The sequence below is a fragment of the Vitis riparia genome, chromosome 5 (assembly GCF_004353265.1).
Source record: "Vitis riparia cultivar Riparia Gloire de Montpellier isolate 1030 chromosome 5, EGFV_Vit.rip_1.0, whole genome shotgun sequence".
In the NCBI taxonomy this organism is placed as follows: Eukaryota; Viridiplantae; Streptophyta; class Magnoliopsida; order Vitales; family Vitaceae; genus Vitis; species Vitis riparia.
The window spans coordinates 7,711,187-7,737,346 of record NC_048435.1 but is presented as its reverse complement, the minus strand read 5'-3'; the positions used below and the strand labels follow the sequence as shown (position 1 = coordinate 7,737,346).

Here is a 26,160-nt window from a genome sequence, read left to right as displayed (position 1 = left end):
GTTGGACTTTGTCTATTGACTAAGCTTTATGCAGTGGGTGAGAGTTAATTTTTTGTGTATTACTCCACTTGGTTATGGACTTTTGGTGCCTTTATATACACCGTGTCTACTAGTGTGCTTTTTGTTATGCATTGTTAATATTAATGTTTTTTTGCCTATAAAAAAAATTATCTTCAACTTCATAACATGAATATCTTCATTTTATACCAACCCATTTTGTAATTAGTCATAATTGGATCCAACATGCAATCATATCTTTCCCCATTCTAGAACCAAGACTATGAACAACTAGAAAGAGGGAAATTAAAAGTGTGTGCTCATTTAGATTGCAAAGTAACAATCATACCCCATAATTCACAATCATTCAATTCTCATACTTGTTAAAACCTCATGGCATACAATATGATATAATGATAGGCTACATTATTTATGAAAATTCATACACATCCACCATCATTGCTCGAAAGCAATAATTTAATGTCAGTTGACTTCTACTATGTTTGGAATAAAGTGAGTAATGTACTCCTAAAGAAGGTCCTCCTGAGCCAATATGGTTCCTTTATTGGGAGTAAAAGGAAGAAAGCTTGGATGGCTAATACAAGAGTACTGAAAAGGCATGCATTTAGGAATACTAAAATGCCAATCAAACTCTTAAACAATCATTTATGTATTGCTTTTTGAAATGGGTAAGCGTGTACATAGGAGAGTGATCTTTGTTCATGTTGGACTTTATTTATTGACTATGCTATGTAGTGGGTGAAACCTTTCTTTTTTTTTTTTTTACATATCATCCCACTTGGTTACAATCTTTTGGTGCCTTTATATACACCATGTATACTTAAGTACTCTTTTTGTTAGGCCTTGTTATTATTAATGTTTTTTTTTTTTTTTTTTGCCTATAAAAAATATATCTTCAACTTCATAAAATGAATTTCTTCATTTTATACCAACGCGCAACTCAGTATCTTTCCTCATCTGGAATAAAGACCATGGACAACTAGAAAGAGGGAAATTAAAATTGTATGCTCATTTAGATTATAAAACAACCATCATAGCCCATAATTCGTAATCATTCAATTCTCGTAGTTGTTAAAAACTTATGATATATCATATAATACAATGAAATGATACATTTTTTATGAAAACTAATACAAATCATAGTTCATATCTTATTTCAAGCATATATTATGATACATATACAATACATGATACAACAATACGACAATATATTCATATTTAACTATTTTTCATAATTTTTTAAGAAAAGTCAAATTCAAATTTTTTTTTTCTTAACAACATTATTATATGAATTGTTTAAAATACATGGTAAGGTTAGAAATTGATCATAAAAGAAAGAAAGGTGAAATAATCCTATATGAAAAGTTATAATTTTATTTTCCAAGGTTATATCTATAGTCAAGAAAATTTATTCTAAAAATGAATATTGGGGAATTCATTTGGATGATTTAAATATTGACATTGAAAATGATTGTCGCTGGTGTGTAAAAACTTTAACTTAATATATTAGTTTTTTTTTTTTTTCCCTGGTGGGGAAGGAATGATAACAAACATGAAAAAATTGAACTTTTGAGGCAATACATGAACACATAGATATTGACAACACATATAAGTATAGATGTCTCAATTCTAAATAGAATTTAAAACTAAAAATCAGATCTAAATATGTAAAGAGTTTATTTTTGCAGATTTTGTGATGAACGTCTACATTGAACTCATTATATATACATTTTTTTTTTGATAGGTTATATTGAACTCATTATATTAAAGTAAACTTTTTACAATTCTAGTATCCATTGCCTTCATATGATGATATAGTTTAACAATATTAAGTTCTATTACCTTTCAAAAAATTGGTTATATATCATCATATAATTCATGCTTCCAATATATATGTACATATATGCATATTGTTTTTATTTATTTTTCATTATATAAAAAAACTTACAAGATAATACAACACAATCGAAAATTAGACACATGGTGCACAATTGATTCTGAGTTAGCAACTATGTCAGTACTTAATAAGACAAATTTGTTGTGAAAAAGAAACAATTTAGCATATTCAATCTATCGTGGATACATGCGCTAATTACAGCAAACACCATTGAACAAAAGAAAATGGACCAAAGAGAATTGTTTTTGTACTAAATGCATTCAAAAGTCTAGAAGACCAACCAAACCAATAATGAATTCTGCCTGTTAAACAAAAAACTGCAATAAAACCAAAGTTCACATGTAAACAAATCTATTGCTCTAAAGAAGTAACAATATGCTTATATCTAATGTTCCATACTTTGTTGTGTTCTTGGATGAAGAAAGAAACCCTTCAAAACCTTTCAATACATTCCCAAAATGGCTTGAATCTTGTAAATAATTCGTCTCCATCTCATACACCTATAATTGATGCACAAAAATTAACTTAAACCACTTTAAGAATCAATAAATGAATCCCATAAACAAATTAGTGGCTAAAGATTACTAGAAAACACCAAGAAAACAAAAGAAACCATCGATTTCGATACTAAAATCCCTTAAAATTTGTTGAAAGAAAAAAAAAATCCATTTCATTGAGTTCTATCTTTCACAATACAGTTCAAAATTTTTCATTTTAGTTTTTGGCCATATTTTCTAAGCAACCAACCAGAGAGGGAATCACCTGCTTCTCAATGACCCGAAGCTCATCTTGAAGTCTCTCTCTCTTGCTCACCAGAGATGCAAGCATAGCTGTTGGATTTGTGGAACCTCTTTGTCCTATAAATCATACTCTTCAATGGTCAAATATAATCAGATAATCCTAAAATTCAAGATGATAGGAATATTAAAAAAAACAAAACAAAAATAGACACTTAAAGTATAATTTATTAAACTCAACTAAGAGTTCGTTTAGCATTTACTTTTAGAAAACACTTTTAACATAAAATCACTTTTGAAGAGAAATTAAGTATTTGGCAAAATCTAAAAAATATTTTTAAAAAGTTAAAAAAAAAAAACCACTTTAATGTTTTCTAGAGAAGCATTTAATAGTTTATTCTCCTAAAAACATTGCTAGAGAAAGGCCTTCAATTAAAAACACTTCCATTGTAAATGTATAAATTTATGTGAAGTGTTAAGTGATTTGTTGAAATATATGGTAAATGAATTTAAGCTAATAATTTTTGTTTAATTTATAAAATTATGAGTTGGATGAATTTTATAACGAGATCAATGCAATATGACAATTAAATAATGGAAAATGTGAGCAATTGAATGACATTCCTATTTTATGACAACTAAATTAACTAAAGAAATTCAAAGAGTTTGATACAATTAGAATCCAAACATAAAAATTATGTTTAATCCAAATTCATTACTTTAAATTATTCTCAAACCGATGTGGTTAGGTTTCATTTGGAATTGATGTTAGTCCATAATTGTGAACTCATTCTTGATTCTCAGAACTACGGTTGAATAATTCAAGCAACAATTATCAGATTTATTGATAGTAATGATTTAAACAATAGATATAGAAAATATCAAATACACATAAGAATACGAATGTATGTGGAAACCACCTATGGATGTAGATGTAAAAAATCATGAGTTGACAACCATAATAAAATCCACTAAATATGAAAGAATTGTATGCAATTTTACCCGATTCAAATACACTTACTCCTAAGGATCTAATACCGGTCAGCACCTATACAACCATTCATATCATCAATGCAGCACTACATGTTCCTTACCAGATACCTCAATCTTATGCTAAGACTAGTGGATCGAAGCACCTTCCTTCTTGCCAAAAAAATTTTCAAGATTGTTCATGAAACCTATAAGAGATGGATTTCTAGGGTAGAAAGATCACTATCTTTTTGTGCATATTTTCAACTTAAAAAAGTTTATTTTTTATACCAAAACCCTAAGAAAGCATTTGGAAAGATTTTCCAAAATTAAAATTACCAAAAAAACAAACACTTAAAATATGAAAACAAGTTGAAAATATACAATAGGAGGCACCAGTAGTATTCAAATGCTTTATAGGGAATATTTAAACATTAGTAAGGCATTTGAACATCCCTCAAGGAGTCATTTGAACATCTACTGGACACTTGCACACCAACCAGCAAAACATTTTATTATCTATGAACATTTGAATATCCCATGTGTGGCATTCAAACGTGGAAGCTCCAATTCATGCGTTTGGCTCCATTTTATATTCTTTCCAAAATTTCACCTAGTCCATATTAATAATTATTTCTTACTATAATACATCCAATGTATATGGTATACATACATCAAATATGAATCGACAATCTTCTTTGTGACTCCATCTCAGGTACACCCCTTTTCCCTTTCTTCATTCTCTCTCTTTTCTTTTTCTTTTTTTTTTTATTGCTTGTTTTTTTCATCTAACACAGCTACAGTCACCAGATTCTGGTTAGTGGAGACCAGGTTCTGGTTTTATTTTTTTATGGGAAAACAAGAATCAATTTTTTTTTCCTCTTTTTGCTTGTGGTTTAACCAAACCACTTTGTTTTTTTTTCACCTCACACAACTACAGTCACCAGAATCTAGTTTCCACTTTCTCACATTTCACCTTTTCTTTTTTTTTTGTCTAATGAAAAATCATAAAATTATATAAATAATTAGGTATTTATATTTATATTGAATTATTAATAATAGCTATGCTAATATTTAATTTTGAAAATTTTAGAATTGAAATTTTATACTTTTATGTTCTAAAATAATTATGTAATTTATTTAAAATTCTTTATATAATTGAATTGTTTTATTTTTTTTTCAGTATAAGTCTCTCAGAATCCAAAGTTTCAAGAAAAGGTTTTGTATGGAAATATGCTATTTTGTAATCAAAGAAATGTATATAAGATGCAAATTTTGTAATCAAAGATGAACGGGAAGGTAAATAGACTTAAACATTACTTGGCCAAAACTCATCATAGTATAAAACCATGTACCAAAGTTAGTGAAGATGTAAGATTGGAACACAAAGAGGCATTGAACAATTTAAGAGAACAAAAATAAAAAAGAAATGAATTGCTTGAAAAAATTGGCATGGGCCCAAATCCAATGAATGAGAATGCATTTTGTAACACAAATGGGACTGGAAATAGGAGTGTGAGTGGGCAACTTATTCTTAGGGGACCCATGGATAAGTTCACCATTTCAAAACCTAGACAAAGTACTTTGAATTCCAAATGAAAGTAAGAAGAAAGAAAGGAAGTGTATAGGAAAATGGGTCGTTTTATGTATTCAAAGGGTTTTCCATTCAATACAATACAAGAAATGATCCATATTGGGTTCCTATGGTCGATGCTATTGCAAACTTTGGGTTTGGGTTTAAGCCCCCATTTATGCATAAATTAAGGACATGGATTCTTAAATAATTGGATTTTTTTTTTTTGATAGGTAAGATCAAAAAGTATATATATAAAGAAGAGACGCCAAATCAACCCCCAAAGTATATAGGAAGTATACAACGGAGGCCTAAAAGCACACCCAAGTGGGAAAGGGAGAGAAACAAAAAATATCATCTACCCTCACTTAGAGTCTAATCAATCAATAAAGCTAACAAGAGAAAAAGGGTTCATATCTACAAACACCCTAGACCAAGATCACAAATTACATACAAAAGAATTTTTTATCCTTTAGACCAATAACTCCACATTATCAAATGCTAATAAGTTCATTTCCTTCCACACTATACAAAAGATACATAAAGGGGCCACTTTCCAAGACTTTGGCGAGCTTTACCCACAAAGGACCCATGTCACCTAAGGAGAGTCTCCTTAACCGAGTAGGAGAGAAACCAAGTCACCCCAAAGAGAGAAAAAAGTAGTTGCTAAAGAATCCGCATCTTTACACAGTCAATATTATTAAAGGCGACCACCTAACTTGCCTAGGCCATCAAGCCAAGCAGGGTAGATGAAAGTCGCCTCTTAAAGACCCAAGCAGGGCGGTTTCAAAGAGACAACGCCTAGGCAATCGCATTAGGATAAGGCCAAGGCATAGAGATGACTGCCTTGGATTTTCATTCTCTTATTTTGTTTTTTATTATGATTTTTAGATGTCTAAAAAATTAGAATATCCATTTAAATAGGATGAATATCACTAAACAATGTGATGTTTCTTATGATGTGGGGTATAATATTTAACATTTTCAATAATTATTACTATTTTTTTAATTTTATAAGACATCATGAGGGATGAAAAATAAGTCGTATTGATTGTTGAAGACAACACTTATATTGGTTAAGTATCGAATAGGTAAATACATGTATTTTTTTATTGTCTTATTATAATCAGACGATCGCCTTGTTTTTCACCTTTCGCCTTAGGCTGAAAGGAGTCTTATCACCTTGACATTGCCTTTTGCTTTTGACAACACTGTGCACAGTGAAGAAGAATATGATCGATAGTTTCTTCTTTGGAGTGGAAAAGAAAACACATGTTTGTCAAAGAAAACCCCCTCATTTAGACCTGATCCAAAGTTAAGGCTTTCCCCCAAGTCGCCTCCCATGAGAAGAAAACCACCTTAGGTGGTGCATAAGATCTCCAAATGATGCTACTTGGGAACAAAAGAGGGTCGCTTGGCTCTAAAACCATATAGAGAGATTTAACCAAAAAGTTCCCACTCCTCGAGGTTATCCATATCACCCTATCTTCCACATCCCCATGCACCCTGTTTTCTTGGAGCTTTGTCAAAAAGCGTTGCACACTTTCCATTTCCCAATCATTAAAGGGCCTACAGAACCGAGGAGTCCATCCACCCCTTTCACCTTCCAAACATCCACCACCCAAGCTTCCTTAGACAAGGATAAGGCAAATAAGAAAGGGAAAGAAACACATAGTGGCTCAGCACCACACCACTTGTCCTTCCAGAATCTCTCTCTCTAACTATTTCCCACTAAGAAAGACAATCTACTGCTCAAAAAGAATGGAAGAACACAAAAAAAACATGGAAATGGATAATATAAACACCCTGATGGAAGAACACAAAAAAACATGGAAACAATTTGAATGCTCCATTACATCAAATAGTTGGACAAATAAAAAGAGTAGGTGTCTCATAAATTTTCTTGTGAATAGTCTAGTTGGCACATGGTTTTTGAAATCAATTGATGCATCTGACACAATGAAAAATGGAGAATTAATGTTCACATATCTTGATGAGATGGTTGAAGAAATTGAAGAGGAGAATGTTGTGCAAGTTATCATTGATTATGCCTTTAATTATGTGAATGCTGAAATGAGGCTCATGAAAAAAAGGAAAAAATTGAGGTAAACTCCTTGTGCTACCCATTGCATTGATTTGATATTAGAAGACATTAGAAAGTTAAATGTTCATGCTAATGCACTTTCACAAGCTAGGCAAGTGGTGAAGTTCATTTATGGATGCACCTAGGTTCTTAATTTGATGAAAGCATTTACAAATAATCATGAACTTATTCATCTAGTAATTACATAGTTTGCTATAGCATTTCTCACTCTCCAAAGTCTTTATAAACAAAAACAAGCTCTCATAGCAATGTTCTCCTTCAAGAAATGGTGTTTTAGCGGTTAGGCAAAAAAGATAGAAGGTGTGAAAGCCTGAAATATCATGTTATTTGATCCAATTTTTAGGCCTCGTGTTGCTTTTTGTATAAAGACCACTATCCCATTGGTTAGTGTTTTGAGAGAGGTTGAATCAAAGGAGAGACCGGCCATGGGTTGTATTTATGAGTTAATGGATTCAGCCAAGGAGAATATTGCATTTTTTTTTTTTTCATAAGTAAAAGCAATTGTATTAAGAAAGCCTGAAGTACACCTGAAAGTATACACGAAGTATACAAGGCAACAAGGCAACAAGGCCAAAGGGAGAAGAAAAAAGCAAAAAAAAATCCCTTACTTACAACCCAACCAATCAATGAAATCGAAAATGGACCATGAAGTACAATCTACATGCTCCCTAACCCAATCCGAAAACATGTACAAAAAAAACCGTAAAATAGCTTGATCTGTTAATTCAGTATCTTCAAAGATTCTTCTATTTCTTTCCTTTCATAAAGTCCAAAATAAACATAAAGGGGCTGCATTCCACGCCTGTTTTCTTTTCTTTCCAACAAAGGTGTCGTTCCAACCAAGAATGGTTTCCTTGATAGAATTGGGCAAAACCCGATGAACACCAAAAAGAGCAAAAATAAGGTGTCAAATCATAGCTGCCTTGGCACAATGAATAAGCACATGATTTGTTGATTCTTCATCCACTTTACATAAATAGCACCTACTTGGTAAGACCCAACCCCTACTTTTTAGTTGATCTATAGTTAGAATTCTTCCCCAAATAGTCTCCCAAACAAAAAAGTTGACTCTCTTTGGAACCCAAGGATTCCAAACTAAGCTTGAACAGAACTCTCTACCGATGCATGGAATTAGGGATGAGAAGAAAGACTTAACTGTAAAGAAACCTTTCTTTGAAACCCTCCAAAACATGACATCCTCATCACCCCTTCTAAGCATGACCATGTAACCTACTGAAAAAAGTTTCCACCTCTTCCATCTCCCAATCATTGTTAAGTCTTGTGAATACAGGGTTCCAATGACCCACATTCCTGGACTGATCCCATAACTAAGCTACCCAAGCATCCCTGGAGGAGGCAAGAGAGTACAAACTTGGAAAAACCTCTTCCAAAGAATCCTCTCCACACCACCTATCTTTCCAAAACCGCACCCTTCTACAATCCCCCACCTTAAAAGCCACCCTTTTGCTAAACTCCATCCACCCGTTCCTAATCGCCTTCCAAAGCCTCACTCCATGACTCTCCCTTGAAGCGCCAGAACACCAACGTCCTTCTTCCTCTCCAAATTTCCTTACGATCACTTGTTTCCATAAAGAATCTTCCTCCAAAGCAAATCTCCAACACCATTTTCCAAGAAGAGCCTTATTCAGCCTAGAAAGGTTTCTGATACCTAAGCCCCCATCCTTTTTCTCCACGCAAACAATAGACCAATTCACCAAATGCGGCTTACTTTGAGAAGTTCCTCCCCCCCAAAGGAAGTCTCTTTGAATCTTTTCCAACCTTAGGCTCACCTTGCGAGGAATGATAAATAACGACATAAAGTAAATTGGGAGGCTAGAAAGAGTGCTCTTTACCAAAGTCAACCTTCCACCTTTGGACAAATATTGTCTCTTCCACAAAGAGTGTTGTTTTTGAAATCTCTCCCAGGAGAATATTGCATTTAATTGTGGGGGCATTGAGAAAAAATATAGGCCAATTTGGAGAAAAGTAAATGCAAGATGAACATACAACTTCATCAACCTTTACATGCAGTGGGTTATTATTTTAACCCTAAATTGCACTATGAAGACAAGTTGTTTAATGTGGATGAAGTGAGGAAAGGGTTATTTGAATGCATGGATATGATGTTGGATTATAAAGATCGTTTAGCAGCTAACATTCAATTGGACTTGTTTGACCAAGCAAGAGGTGAATTTGGAAATCATGTTATAATTGATTCTCAAAAATTAAGAAGTCCTACAAGTTGGTGCATGCGTTTTAGGGCTTCAACACCGGAGTTACAAAAGTTTGTTATTCGAGTCCTTAGCCTCACTAGTAATGTTTTAAGATGTGAGAGAAATTGGAGCACTTTTGAATCGTTATTACTTCTAATAGACTTGAACATAAGAGGTTAAATGTTCTAGTGTATGTAAAGTACAACACTAGATTTTTTTTTTTATAACCGAGGAACCTTCCATGGCTAAGCCCTTAAAACTCTCCATGGGGACCCAAACCTTAGGGTGCTAACAACCTCGCAACAACCAACACCGGATAAATTCAATGTATCATCAGTGACAGCATTCAAACCTAAAACCATGTACCACTTACTAGAACCAAACTTCCCAATATTCACCCCAACCAACTAGACTACCCTGGCAGGTGTAAAGTACAACACTAGATTGAGAGAGCGGAGTCTGCAAAGGAGACAAAATGTTGATTTAATATTAGTGGAGGAGACTGATTCAGATGATGAATGGATTGCAGAAAAAGAAGATCTCCTCCTCCCACTTGATGCTATTTAGCTTGAAGATGATGAGTTATATTTAATGTTGATACCATTAGAATTGTGTCATCAAAAGGATAAGAGATTCAGGCATCATCAATGAACATTGTTTCTTCAAGCATCAAAAGAAAACATGATGACTTTGCAAGTAAATATTAAAAATTAAAGTTTTAAATTTTATAAAATTTAATCATGAGTTGGAATTTTTTACACCTACATTACACTTTATGCTAGGTCAAAATCAAAACAAAGGCAAAGAAAAAGTTGTGAACTTGGCACTAATTGTTGAAGATGAAGAATTAAATGACATGGAGGGATTTGATAGTGCAAGCTTTCCTACTCTAGATACATTGGATGAAAATGATGATGATATTAGAAAGGCTTATTTAAATTGAAACATTTTAGTTATACGTATTTGAAGTATGATGTTATATTTCATGACTTATTATGGTTTTTTGTCCAAGTGTGGAACTATTTGGACAATTTTTCCGACTTCAATTAACTTGTTATGGGGTTTTTAGTATTTATTTTATATATATATTTAGTATATTTTTATATATTTATTAATTATAAAAATTAGGATCTCAAAAAGCTTACGCCTCAATGCTTCAAAGCTTATACTTCGCTTTACACTTTCGCGTTTAAAAGCTTTGTTGAAATTATATCACTCTTCGAATTCAATCAAAGCATTTTATTTTGTCTTCCCCTTTTGCTTCCATGACTCCATGTTATTCTCAACTCGATGTAGTTTGACTTGTGCCGATTACAGGATAATTCATGGGTAGAGCCAAAAAGTGTGATCTATAGAAGTTTCCAATAAGAAGTAACCATAGAAATGATGGAATCACAATTTCTTTATCCATTTAAATTAAAATCTACTGCTTTTTTTATTAGCTAAGTTTTATATACCAAGGATCAATAAATGAATTGTGGTCATTAAGTTGCGTTATGGTGAAATAAGTATAGAAATGTCTACTTGAAGTAAACCCCTAGGATGTGGCTTCATTACATATATCTCATAATTTTTAAGTTTTCATTTTTTTTGAATCCATATATGTATTATATTTTTCTTAAAATTACATGTATTATTTTTTTTCTTTGATAGGTTTAAAATTATCTATCTTATGTTACTATGTTACTGAAATTTAAAGAATTACTTAGAATTATTAGTTTTTTATTTTTACTTTTTTTTTTCGGTTTCATCAAATAAAGAGAAAATAAAAAATTTGAGAAATCTTATCATCAATTTTTTTGATAGATGAGAAATCTTATCATTGATATTATCTACCAATCCAAAGTCATTTAATTCAATGTTATTTCTCTTCTTTTTTCTTTTTTAATTACTTCTTTAGTAAACTCATATAAAAATAGACATATGAACCCATCAAAAAATATATGATTAAACATATGACAAGAATGATATTCTCAACTAACCAAACCATATCATTTTGTTATGGATGCCAACCAATTTAGTCATCATTGTATTTTTATTTTTTTTAAATTAACCTTATTTTCAATTCCTAAACTTTTATTTCTACATTTTTAATTTTTTTATGTTTTTACTTTACTTTTTTTTCAGTAAGTGTTCATAATATCATCATTTTATGTTTGATTAATTTAAACTTCAGAAATTTTATTTTGAATTTTAATCTTTTTCTACTGAATTATTTTGAATTTTTTTCTTTACATGGTTGATTTGCTTATCTAAAACTCAAGAAAAAATGAATTAATTTATTTTGTAAGCCTAGCCATAAATAAATAAATAAAAATATATCAAAATCATGTAACTTTCAGTCACATATAATTGTTATCTTCCACATAAATAAATAAAAATATATCAAAATCATGTAACAAACAGTCTTAACAGTATCATTGCTTTTAATTTATGATTTTTAACATGTACTCTTTCAATATTCATATAAATAATTTTTAGTTGCATCAAAATTGCATTCAATTTGGTTTCCCTATACACCAGAATTTAAGGTTTTTTTTTTCTTAAAAGGAAAAAAAAAAAAAGGCTTCTACCATTGAATCGTTCCTATAGATTTCAGGTCTGAACAATTTAAAATCAATCCTAGTAGAAATTAATCTAGAGTCTTCAATTCCTACTCAAACAAACCTAAATTCGTGCACCAAAATCGCGACCTCAATATATAACCATACCCAGTCTTGTTTTTCTTTGTTCTGTTCATGTTCATGTACATCTTATTCTTTCATACCCCTAACTTCTTGAAATCCACAACAAAAATGGCATTGAAACCCAAATCCCTAAATATAATGCTCCATTTGTATCTCAGCAAGAATCAGGGAAGGGCAGGAAAATCGGCAAGAGTAATTTCCAGAAATTTTCGTTCGGTTATCTCTTTTATACTGAGATTTAAAAAAAAAAAGCTTCAGACAAAGAATCTGCATTAAAATCATTATCAATCAACTAATACGACAAAAGAAAAAGCCCTAGCCCTATTAATTAAAAAAGAGAAAACATAAAAAAATAAAAATTAAAAAATTAAAAATTAAAAACAAAAAGTGCCAACCGATTTACTCCCTAACATCAAGAAGAAAAAAATATCAATGCACCAAAAAAGCAATCAAATCTCTAAAACCAGGGTTTCTGCGCTAATCAATCAACGTTGAGAACCCAAAACAACAAATTTCCCCTTCACCACCGTTTGTTTTTCCAGAAACATGTTCGGGAAAACAAAACACCCCACGAGTCCCCTAACAAAATTGAGTTTTCTTCCCTATAAAAAATTGCAGCAAAATAGAAGAAAGAGAGATAAAACTAGAGACGTACCAGAAGCAGTTGCCATATCGGAGAGATGAGAATCAAATTAGTTGTTGCAGACAAAAACCCTAGCAGAAGCCGCGAGAAGCTATGGATTGCGCGTGGAGATTCGGATGAGAGCAGGACGTCATACTCACCAGGAGATGATGATCCTGCCAGTTCGGATTGTACTCGAGCTAAAACCAAATAAATACGGCAAACTACCCTGTAAGCCAAACTCTTCTACCCTAAAACCCTGAAAAAATTATTAATTTCCTTTTATATAAAATAATCCCTACATCATTCGACCGTTATTTTCATTTTTCCACTTAATGATCATTGCGTGCCTTGTTGTCCCAAACTTTTCTTCCAATAGAAAACCCTATAAAAAAAATTAGTTCTCTTTTTATATAAAAAAAAAAACTAAAAGTCAAACCCTTCTTCTAAAAAAAAACCATTATAATACATTTAAAAAACTTATATTACAAATAATTTTTTATAAAATCTTTCTATTATCTATATTATATTTAATTTTATATTTAATTAGATGACGTCTTCTCTATTATATTTAATAAGATGTTTTTTTTTATAAAAAATACATTTTCAAATAGAAAATGTCTTTTCAAATCAATTTTTTCGAATGGAAGATGTCTTTTTAATTCATAATCATTATAACCTTCTTTAAATTGACCTTCTACGCATGTCTTTTTTTGTAAAAAAAGATCGGTCTCTAAAGATCAAAGAGTTGTCGTTTGCCATCATAATTGTCAAAACCCTCTTTCTCTCTATTTCGACTTCAACAATGGTGAGAATTAAAACCCTCTAGGATTTCTTCCATAATGTCTTTTGAGCTAATTTGAATACCTAAAAAATAAATAAAAATAAGATAAACTAAAAACTTTTATCATTTGCTTATTATTAAGTGTTTTTGTTTGGTTTATTCACAGTTTTAGAAACAAAAGAATTCATAACTTTATTTGGTTCTTTATTAAGAGTCAAACCAAGTTTCAATGTTGATGAATCTGAAACATAACTTGATCGCTCAATACTCAAACTTATTATTATCTTTCATTTTCTTCAATTCTTATCACACTCTTTTTATCGATTATTTTATCCATTTTCTCAAAATCTTGTGTAAATTTTTTTATTAAATGATAAAAGTTAGTTTACTTTTTTAAATGGTGATTCTATTTTACCTAATGAATTAAAGGTACTTACATTAATATTGTGTTTATCTTTCATTTTTTAGTGCTCAAATACTTATGTGTTATGCTCTTTGTCAAAGCTCAAAATGCCAAAGCTTACTTAAGAAGTACCAAGTTAAATTCACTTGATTTCCAATGTTCATTTTTATACTTCTTGGGTTTTCATTTGTTTGTTTCTTATGAATTTATTTCCTAAAAATGTCTACAAATGTAAAGACGAAGTACAATTAAAATATTATATTCTAATATTCAAATATTAAATAATCCTCTCTAAAAATATTTTTAATTGATTTAATGTAAACTTTTTTTGTTTAAATTTTTATTATATTTTATAAAATATTAAAAAATTATAATTTACTACCTAGCGACATTGCACATCTCTTTTAACCAGTATTATTAAAAACATAATTTTGCTTTGATAATGTAAGGCGTAAGAAGAAACACAAAAAACAAAAACTTATCATTAAACACATAATTTAAACAGATATAAAAAGTAAAAATTAAAGTATCAGAAATCATGAAAAATATCAATATTTGGGTTTTATGAAAATATAAAAAATTATTGAAGATATCAATAAAAAAATTAGGATCTAAATCATAAGTCAAATCTTCCTATTGATTTTGACACAAACTCAATATCCTCTCGAAGTTGAGAGTTTATATAGTATAATAACTTGATGAATAATGATAATTGATAGCATTACATCATAATTCATCATAGGTCTTGTCTAATATGCATCACATGCACTAATGCACTTACCATGGAAAAATCATCTCAATAGTTAAGACAAATCATCATTCTAATTATGAAGTAGTATACTATAATCTCATATGAATAGCCTAAATCCATGAACCAACTGTGGACAACTCATCACTCTGCAAGGAACCCGTAACTTAGATCTTGTGTGCAACTCTTATATCCAAGTCATGTACAATGCAAGTGATGTAAGACTGTATACTCAAATAACCAATTAATACAAATAGGATATTTAATGGAAGCTAAGAAATATAAATAAATAATTTTTATAAATGAATCTCAATCAGTTACGTCATATCATACTTTCTAGGTCTCAATCCCAACACTATTATCCATCCCCGTGTTTGCTTTTATGAATCCATCCTCCTTTGAATGGTTACTTGATTTGAGTGCCTCTTATCGTGTTATAGTATATCTTAACAATCTATCTTTCCACTTTAATTGTGAAGGCAATGGTGATATCATGGTTGGAGATGGAACTAGTCTATCCATCACTCACACTAGTTTTACAAACTTAACCACTTCCTTTAAAACCTTTTCTTTAAATAACGTTCCTAGTATTCCTAGTATTAAAAAGAATTTAGTCTTTGTTCTTCAATTTGTGCTTCTAATCATGTTTCTATTGAATTCTTACCTCAATCTTTCTTTGTAAAGGATCTTCATGCGAGGGAAATTTTGTTGCAAGGACCAACTAAGGATGGGATTTATGCATGATGGCCAACTCAAGCTTCATCTACTCCGCGATTGCTTGCCTTTTCTGAAATTGTTGTTTTCAAGTCTAAGTGGCACAATCATTTAGGTCTCCATCATTTAAAGTTTTTAAGCATCTTGTCTCTTCCACTAGTTTACCTGTTATATCTTCCCCTTCTACTGTCTCTTGTCATGCACGCAAATGGAATAAAAGCCATAAGCTACCATTTTATGAATCCACTCTCACAAGTTCTTATCCTCTTAAATTAATTTATTATAATGTTTGGAGTTCTCCAATTGAATCTTTTAATGGAAACAAATATTATGTTATTTTCATTGATCATTTTACTTGTTATATTTGGTTTTATCCTTTAAAGCAAAAAAAGTGATGTACATGATTTCTTTATCTGTTTGAAACCCTTTGTGGAGAATTTCTTCAAAGGATCAATTATAACTATAATGTAGATGAATTTCAAGCTTTAAAATCTCTTCCTACCAGAATGACATCACTAATCTCACAACTTTACCCCATACTTCGAAACACAATGGTTTCTCCGAGCGTAGGTATTGACACATTGTTGAAATCGGTTTTACCTTTCTAACTCATGTGTCCATGCGTTTACAATGTTGGTCTTATGCTTTCTATACTACAATCTACCTTATCAACCATTTCTCTACACCAACTTTGTCTATGATGTCACATTTTAAGAAATTGTTTGGTCACCGTCATAATCTCACAAAGCTTTGAGTCTTTGGATGGTTGTACTATATGGGGCTCAAGCCTTACACATCTCACAAGCTCAGGTCTCGACCCAAACCATATGTTTTCATAGGGTACTTTTCTTTCCCAAAGCGTCTACCTATGCTTCAACTCTTTTATCAAAAAAAGTCTATGTATCCTATCATGTCAAATTGTTGAAAATATTTTTCCTTTTTCTGGTATTAATCTCAATCTTCAACGTCCCACTTCTTCTACTCTTTAACTCTTAGGCTTCATTCCCATATCTTCCTTTTACCCAAACATTCCCTTTGCTTAGAGTTTGTCTGTTTTTTTAGCAAGCTTTACTTTATTGTATCACATAATTCATATTATTTAATAAATAAATAATTTTAAAATATTTATCAATAATTGTGAAACAAGGATGTTATAGAAATCAAATTAATATCAATAAAAAAATATTTTAAAAAAATAATATGAAAAAAAATAAAATAAAACATTATATATTTTATAAATATTTTTTTTACTTACTAGAATAGATTATTATAAATAAATATATTTTTATACCAATATATATAGATATATGTATATATGTATTGTATGTATGTGTGTGTGTTGAAGATGATGATGATAATTATTATCATCATTATTATCATGATAATCGCCATTGCATTGTGTATATAAAAAATATGCATCATTATCTATTATAATAATGCATCTCATCGGATTATATACAAATTTTATATAAAATTTTGGTTTTTTACAAGTTTTTACATTGAGAAAAGTTTAAAATCAAATGAGATTTTATAAATTTATTTTTTTAAAAAAAGTTTTCACTTTTCTTAATCAAACATATTATCAAAAAAATATATATAAATTGAAAACTAAAATGAAAATAGAAAATTAAAATTAATTTTTTTTCAAACCAAACACAACTTAATAATTAAAATTAAATGCAAAAGTTATAATATTGATGGTTAACGTATCTAAAATTACCATAATACACATGAATTTGAAAATTGAATAATCTAATTGGTCTATTATAAATATTATGAGTAATATATGTTATGTCATTTTATATATAATTTTAATTAGTTTAAATTATTTATAAATGTTTAAAAAGAAATAACTTGCCATAAATCACCTTTTTTTAATAATGAATATACATATATAAAAACTTTTAAATCTAATTTAAAATAATGGAATATGATAAAAAAATAAATTAGAAAAAAAATTATTTATTTAAAATAATAAAATGAAATCTTCATAATAGTGATTACCTTTTAAAGTGTTATTTGTTTTAGTCTGCTCTTCCTCCATGACATTTTGATTTAAACATCCTGAAGTGTTCTTAATTTCTTCTAGTTCATTCCCATCTACCTTTATGATGTTCTAATTTAAATATTTTTGAACCATCTTGACTTAATTTCTTTATCAATTAAGAATGACATAATTTAAATAATATGATACAAACCACAACTAATTACTAAAAAAATAATTAAAATTAATTATTAAACATTAAATAATTTGATATTTAAAGTTATTAGAATCCATCTCCATTTAAATTAATTTAAATAATTTAATTGAAATAATATCAAATAAAATATTAGATGATGTACAAATACATATATTAATTTTAATTTTATATAATAAATATATTACTTAGAAGTGAAATTTTAAAGATGGTTATATAACTTAATATTTTTTTAAAAAAAATTAGTACATCATCCATTTGCATAACATGCAAAGCAAGTGTTGATGTACTGGTTCCAAGGTTTGAAATATAAAAATAAATAAATAAATAAAATTTTAAAAAGAATTGTTGGTGTTTGAAGCAAAATTCAAGGTGGAAACTTCCAAAATAATCGGTGTGTACTCTAAAGACCCTAGCTAGCAACCATTTGGCTTCATTAGACCCGTCATTTGTCTAATGTGAAACACAATCAAATACTTTAATTGTCTTTCATGCAATAGAGATATAAATACAACCGTTATGCACTATTTAAGACAAGCAATCAATGCATGGCGCCGGTTGTTTCTGATGACTAACTAGTTAGTCATTATGTGTTTAAGTCATTATGTGTTAATGCGCATTGGAGTAGTAATAAATGTCAATCGTAAAGACGAGATATAAATACAACCGTTATAAGTGTAGCTAAGATCCGAATTTCTTTCTCAAAGAATGTACCCCGGTCTCTGTCCAATGCAATCAGCTTGGAGAGTGGTTTTTCACTTACTCATGACTTGGGTAAATATCTTGGGGTGCCTCTTCTTCATAATCGAGTTAGATTACAAGGCAAACTTATAATCACATTTTGGAGAAGGTGAGGCAGCGTTTAGCAGGATGGAAGGTCAATCAGCTTCAATACATAACACCAGACCATTTCTGAAGACTAAGTATTTATCCATTACATTTTAATGCACATTGGATTAGTAATAAATGTCAATCATAAATGCACAAATAATATTACAAGACTCATCACTATATAAAGGCATCAACACAAAAGGTTCGCATACTGATTCATACTAAAACTCTATCCAAAATTCTTCAAGCTAACTTAGTCATCGAAGGGTCATGCTCGAAACAACCATTTGGCTATCCCTTTTTTTCGAAGGTGTTGTATAGCAACTAAGTGGAGAGAGCTAACCGGGACAAGCAATAGTTGGCCACGCACCAACATAGTCGATATATCAATGGTTAACCAATAAATTTGTCTATTGGAATGAGAAAAAATCAATGATATTTCACCAAAAAATCAACTATTTTTGTCCAAAAGCCGTGGATATTTCCATATATTCCCTTTCTTCCAACCAACGATCAGAAATTAAAGCAAACTGATCCAAGGGTCAAAATTTCACTCATGTTTTTTTAAAAAGAATCACTGGTCATATTTATGACCCGTGTATTTTAAATTTGCAATATCTATGTTATCCAATTATTTTTAATTATTTTTCATATTTAATTATTTTTCATATTAATCCATTTTTTAAAAAAAAAAAACTACTATCACTTCACTTTTAAATATTTATCCTTTTAATTTTGTTTAATTTTAATTGTTTTTATGTTAAAATATTAAAAATATAAATTTATTCAAAAATTACTAAAATATCAAAACAATTAATAAAGTTCTAATATTTTATAAAATATAATTTTAAATTAAAATTAATTTGATAAGATAAATTATTAATATAATTTTTAATTATTTAAATATTTAAATAAATTAATGTCAATATAAAAAAAATTGTCACCACAAATTTTTAATAAAATTTTAGAAATGATTTAATTTTTATTTAAAATATAATCCAACATGATTTGATAAAAGTAGTTTTAATTTTTAAAAATAAATGAATATAAATATATTAAAGGAATTTAAGATAGTTTTTTTTTACAAAAAAATTGATAAATATTATTAGAATTTTTAATTTAGATTTTTTTAATAAAATTTAAAAAATTTTAAATTAGTGATATGATTTAAAGTCAAATTAGAAAAATTTTAAAAATTGGATAAACATTTAGAAATTACTATTTATTTACTAATCATGACTCTAATCTAATTATGAAATAGAATGCAATAATTAATTTATTATAAATATAGATTTATTATTACATCAAAAAATAATAAATTGTAACAAAATCTTATTTTAGTAAATAGCTTCTAACAAAATTATTTCAAAAATATATAAAGTAATTTAATTTTTAAATATTGAAATACAATATGTTTTTAATAAAATAAAAAATTTATTTTCATATTAATATTTTTCTACGCTTATTAATTTCATTAATTTTAATACACATCAATTTGTTTAATAAAACAATATGAACACGCATATTACTTTTTTTTTCTATCATTTATATTTTTTTTAGTTTTGATTAATTTTGTCACACCAATATTTTGTATCAAAATTTTCCTTAATATTCTTTTATATATCCAAATATATCCTAAAAATTAATTTAATGGTAACTTATGGTATTATTAGTATTGGTGGAGCAAATTCCAGACTTGGTCACAGGGGAGATAAATGTGGAAGGAGCAGATACAATTCATGACCGACGCCTTAAGGGATCAGTAAAAGGTGGGGTTTCTGACACGTGAACGGTGAATAGACAACGTTCTCTCTCCTCCACTGCATTATATAGTGGTGCTATGGCCTCTCCTCAGGCTCGTGACACCGGAGTTTTTGGGGACTGATCATTTTCTCCATTTCCATCCATCTCTGAAAATGCCTGGCTGCGGAGGAGACTGTGATTGTGGGTCTAGCTGCAAGTGTGGCAGCGGCTATGGAGGGTAGGTTTTCACTCTCATTTAGATTTGTTTGCTTGTGGTTTTCAGAGAAAAGCTTTTGATGGATGGAAAAAGCGAGGTTGGCAAGATGAATCATCTTTAAGCGCCTTAAGCCATCCTCGTAAAAATTCTAGAACTTTTCCCCCCAGGCTTTGTTTTTTGTCCTTCTAATGAGGTGGGTTTTTGTAAAAACTAATAATTTCACCTGGATCAGCGCTAGTTCTCCTGAAAATGGAGACAGAAATTTTTGGTTCTAGAATTGTGTTGGGTGTACGTGTGCTTGATGGGTAATCCTGACTGAGCAAGTGGCCGGCGTTTATGGTGGATTTTTAAAGATATTTATCTGTATTTATTTATTTATATAATTATAATTTTTTTTTCCGATGATGATGATGCAGATGCGGATGCAAGATGTACCGGGACAAGAGTTTCTCAGAGGGCAGCACCACCACCGAGACCATCATTGCCGGTGTTGCACCTGTGAAGACGTAAAGTATCTTCATAACCCATTGTCAATAATTGTGTAAACCAATGTTATCATGATTTTTGATATGCAGGCACTTTGAGGGATCTGAGATGGGCGTGGGAGCAGAGAACGGATGCAAGTGCGGAGCCAACTGCCAGTGTGATCCCTGCACTTGCAAATGAGACCACCAGGGAAGAGACCACCTGAGAAGAAGGAATTGATAATAGCATGTATGTCTTGCATGTGCGTTTTAGGAGTGTTCTAAAATAAGAGGCAGTCACTAGCAGATCTCTATAGTGATCTAGGGTTTGTTATGGCTTCTACCATGGCTGCTTGGTATTTGGTCATTGTAAAAAAGAAAAAAAAGAATTATTAATTTTTAGTTCTCTTTGTGTACTTGGAGATTGCGAGCTTGAAGCAATGCACGAGTCAATGACAACTCCTGGCTCAACCTCTACCTAAAAATAAGATCGAGTTTGTTATCTTGATGAAGTGATGATAAGAAAATTAAAGACATTTATAGAAAAAGTCAATTTAAGCCAAAATATTAAATTTTCTTATTCAATTAAAAAATATTATTAATATTAACCAACATAATTAAATTGAATTGATATTTATAAAAAAAAAAAAAAAAACAAACCAAACAATAAAAATATGAAAAGTTTTAAACAGAAACAAATGAAATTTTTAAATAAATACAATTTTAGATGAATTGATATCTTCTCAAATTTTAAAAATGAAATATTTTTATTTACTTAAGAATTTTAAAAATTAAAAAGCAAAAAATGCAAGCCTATCCTCCTAAGAAAATAATTTTGTGTGAAAAAAAAATGCATATAATAAAAAATTAGATAAATATGGATGTTCAATAGATTTTAAAAATATCTCTCAATTTTTTTTTTATTTAATGTTTATAAAAATATTTTTAAAATTTTTTTTAATAAACATTATAAAAAAAATAATAAAATAATCTCTTTTTTATTTTATAATTTTGCATCTAATATTTTATTGAATAGTTTTTACTAGTAGGTTATCATTGGTTTGATTTTTAGAATTTTTTAAATGTTTACAAATTTAGGTTTAATCAAATTGTTACTAATTTAGAAATGTGTAAATAGTTATTTAAATTACATGTTATTTAATTATTGATAACATTAAATCAAGTACAAGATAGGTTTGTGGTAATACTAAGATTACATTATTAATAAGGATTGATACATTTGATATATGCCTAGTCATTGTTATTTTTTATTGGTTATACTGAATTAATTCTAGTGCTTGAGCTAATATTTGTTCTGTCTTTTTGAGGTATTAAGGTTTCAAATAAAAGGTTTTTATTAGTTTTAGTATCTAACATAACCGGAGGAAATATAATAGATTTAACTTTATTTGTAATATTAATTTGTTCTTTTATTTATATAGTCTATCTACAAGATCTATTGGTTTTTATATTTTTTAATCATTTAATTTGTTTGTTATTAGTTTCTTTATAGAGGTATTCTTTTCACTATTATTTATAAATCTTTCCAAAAATTATAGGGGTTTATTTTACTTTCTAAAGATTGCACGAGGTTTTATAAATTTAAAGGAGTCTTCTTGGGTCAATTTTTTTTTTTTTATAAACATACAAATTTCTTCTTCTTCGATTTTACTATCTAAACTATACCCACTTTGTTTTCACTTTCAAAATCTAATTCACTTATAAGTTATTCTTCTTCTCTATCTATTTGATATTATTTTATTAGGTTAACTTTTACTTAAAGTTTTTCTACTTTTCATTTAATGGTTTTTCAAGTTCAAAACATTCAAATATTATATATGACATTATTGACCCTACACAAATAACATTTACATTCTTTCTTTTTATCCAAAACTTTCCAAATTTTTTATATCTTAATTAAAAATATTGTTTTTTGTAAAAAGTTTGGATACTCTGAAAATTAATTAAGTTATACAATTTTCTCCTTACTAAATAATATAACATATAATCCATATTTAACTTTGATACCAATTAATGAAGCAAAAAATAGATTTTTATTTATTACAACAAGACAAAGAGAAAACATAAAATAGAAAAGACTAAACTCTTTTATTTTTATTTTTTATTTTTTACAAATACCCGATTTTTCTTTAAAAATAATATATTAAAATCAAAATTTTAAAACATCACTTCATGTTTAGGTAAATCCTCTTTTTTTAATTAGACAAAGTCTCCTTGAACACACCACTTTTTTACAAAAGACGGGTAGAAGTCAAAGGTTAAAAAATGATTTTAATATTATAAAATCTACTAGAATTTCGTCCCCATTATTTTAAAAAATAAATTGGATCCATATATATTATAAGTGATATTAAGTAGTAAAAGTGAAAAGTTACAATTTAAACAATTTCCATTTCCTTTTCTATATCTTTTACCCCTTAAGGAATAAATAAAATAAAAATAATTAACATAAAGTAAAATTATGAGTTGGTTTTTCTCTTATGCTTTTTTTTTTTTTTCAATATCTCTCTTTGTTTCACTCTTCCCTTTTCATACAAAAATGATAGTAAATGAGGGGATGGCTATTTTTTTTTTTAAAGGAAGATGAGATTTGTATATTTATGTGTATAGTGTATGCATTTATGTGCATAGTGTATTCATTTTTGTGCATAGTATATGCATATTACAAATATTTATGTGCATAGTGCTTTTTGTCTTTTTATATATCTTACTTCCATCTTATCTTTCCTTCTTTTGTCTTTCATTTTTTGTTGTCAAGCTGTCACATATTCTTACTGACATGATTGATTTTTTATAAGAACACTTTAATCTAATATATTTTTTATTTCTACTTTAGATTTTGCAATTGAGTTTGTAGTTATTACTTTAAAGTCATCATTGTTAATAAAAACCATAGATATATATAACGTGCAACCTTATAGATACAAAGAAATTTACAATTAAAATAAAAGAACTATTGTATAATAACTTCATTAGACCAAATTTTAGTTCTCATAGATCATTATCCTTTTTAGTCAAAAATCATATCGAAGAAAAAACAAGGAAAAGCTAATATGATGATTAATTATAAGAGATTAAATGATAATACATATGATGATGCTTATAAAAGATCAAATAAAGTTTCTTTAATTGATTTCATTTTAGGATGCATATACTTTTGTTAGTTAGATTATAATAGTAGATTTTGGCAAATTAGTTTAGGTGAAGAAAGTAAACCATGGAAAACATTTTCATATCCTTGTGAATTATATGAATGGAACGTAATGTCATTTGAACTAAAAAAATGTGTTATAGATATTTCAACAAATGATGAATAATACTTTTAGTAAATTGTAGACCCTCACTGGGGCCTCATTCTTCATGCAGCTTGTCTTGCCACGTGGAGGAGCTTTGAGAGACCACTTGTCTGCTCATGGATGGCTGCTGGGAATCAGAGTAGTGGAATTGAGGAGTGAGTGAGAGTTTGACATGTGGCATGGAGATATTCTAAAATCCTCAGGCCGTTATAGAGGAGCGTCTGGCAGCTGCAGTGAAGGGGGGTTGCTTTTTTGGACGGTTTTGTTGAGGGGGTGAGGGGTCTTGAGGGCGGCCGTGAGAGATATTTTGAAAAACAGAGAGAGAAAGGAGCTTTGGTTGGGTTTCTTTTGGAGAGAAGGGTTCCAGAGAGTGACTAGAGAGGAAAGAAGAAAAGAAATCAGACGAGGAGGAGTTTTGGCTAGGATATCCAGGGAGAACAGAGAGCTTGAGAAGCAAGCTAGGGGAGAAAGGTTTTTTTAGGGAGTCTCTGCAAGAGCTATTGAGGAGAAGTAGCAGATTCACTTACCATCATTTTCCTAGTTCCGGTATGATTTCAACTTGTTTTACACTTCCTACCTTGAACTGTTTTCCTCAGCTTCTTGTTATGTGTGGTTCCTCTTGATGCTTGAAGACCATTTGTGCATCTCCCTGTTCTGGAATGTTTTGAGCATAGATCCATTGCTGTTCTATTTTATTTCTTTTGAGATCATGCCCATGTTTTCTTTTGGTTCCACCTATACCCCTCTCATTGACGTTTATGGAGTGGGATGAGATTTAACAGTTTTCTTTTTATATATATGCATGCTCTGTTTTCTTTTCATCTTTTTCATTTAGTTTTTTTTCTGGGATGTTGAGTATGGCATTTGAACTGGTCATCTGGGTTGAGATGTTTCTGGAAAAGCTCAGGTCCGTTTCATAGATGCAGCTGCATGAGAAATTAAGCAATGGATTCTTATGGAAGCAATAAGCTACAGCCCAGTGTTGCTTGGTATCCAGGGTAAATGTCTCTCGTGTTTATTTATCATTGGGAGTCCTTGGGAGAGGTTGCTCCCAGATGTCACAAGAGGATCCCAGTTCCATGCCTCTGTGAAAGGAACCATTAAATGTGATAATATGGTCAGCATCTGAAACTAAGTGCAGAAGGACTTCCAGAGGACTTGCAGAATTTATGCGAAGCAAGCAAAGTTGCCCTCGAACGACGCCGGCGGCTTGCCGCCGGCGGCGAAGTACCTCTGCCATCACTGGAATCTCCTGCATATCACCCTGAGGTTGTTAAAGAAGCTGTTAGCCTTGCCCTGGAAAAGAGTCCACCTTCATGTAGTACCCATCAATCTCACTAGTTTCTATCCTTCACCCCATCCACTTCATCATTTTTCCTATGCATACCACCAGAACTGCTTTCCCAGCCTTCTGCTACACCGAACCTATTCCTTCTCATCACTTCTCCTATTCATATACCCATCTAACCACACCATTAAAACCACTTCTCTCTATATCCTCAAGCTCGTACCCATATCCTTCAAGATGGGCCAATGAAAGGCATGGGAGTGGTGGAAGGTATGTTGCTTATAGTGATTCTAGCTCTGACAAAGCTAAAAAGAAGTGATCTCTACAATGATGATGATGGTGTTTTGGGCACATTGAAGAACTTAGAGAACAAACTGTACCAGTCGAGGGGAACTATTATGCATGGGTCTGGCTTTGATGCTTATAACGTTGTTGATTTTCTTGAAAGAGCCTGTGAAGGATCTGGGTCGATATCCACAAAAGAGAAGGCCAAAATCGAAGCGGTTTCGGCTACTTCTCCTTGTCTGAGTCACAGGCACAGGCTTTAGCGCAAACCCAGTACGCGCAAGCACATGCGCAAGCGCAGGCTCAAGCGGCTCATGCCCAATTCCAAGCTCAGTTGCAGGCTCATGC

General features: G+C 30.1%; 2 protein-coding genes across 3 annotated transcripts in view; one reads left to right on the top strand and one right to left on the bottom strand.

Annotated features, from left to right (window-relative positions):
- LOC117914228 (chromatin modification-related protein eaf6) overlaps positions 1 to 13,048 on the bottom strand; it is a 28,117-nt gene extending 15,069 nt beyond the window's left edge. For both annotated transcript variants that reach the window (XM_034829464.1, XM_034829465.1), the window contains exons 1-3: positions 12,854 to 13,048; positions 2,678 to 2,772; positions 2,315 to 2,415 (exon numbers count right to left, since the gene is read on the bottom strand). In XM_034829464.1, the coding sequence (XP_034685355.1) occupies positions 2,315 to 2,415; positions 2,678 to 2,772; positions 12,854 to 12,869 (212 nt within the window). In that variant the 5' untranslated portion in view covers positions 12,870 to 13,048. The remainder of the gene's footprint in view (positions 1 to 2,314; positions 2,416 to 2,677; positions 2,773 to 12,853) is intronic.
- A 7,321-nt stretch (positions 13,049 to 20,369) lies between these two features.
- LOC117915358 (metallothionein-like protein type 2) lies at positions 20,370 to 21,338 on the top strand. The gene is made up of 3 exons (XM_034830920.1): positions 20,370 to 20,479; positions 20,875 to 20,964; positions 21,034 to 21,338. Exons 1-3 carry the CDS (start codon positions 20,415 to 20,417, stop codon positions 21,122 to 21,124), a joined length of 246 nt encoding a protein of 81 aa, XP_034686811.1. The 5' UTR covers positions 20,370 to 20,414; the 3' UTR covers positions 21,125 to 21,338.
- Positions 21,339 to 26,160: the final 4,822 nt, after the last annotated feature.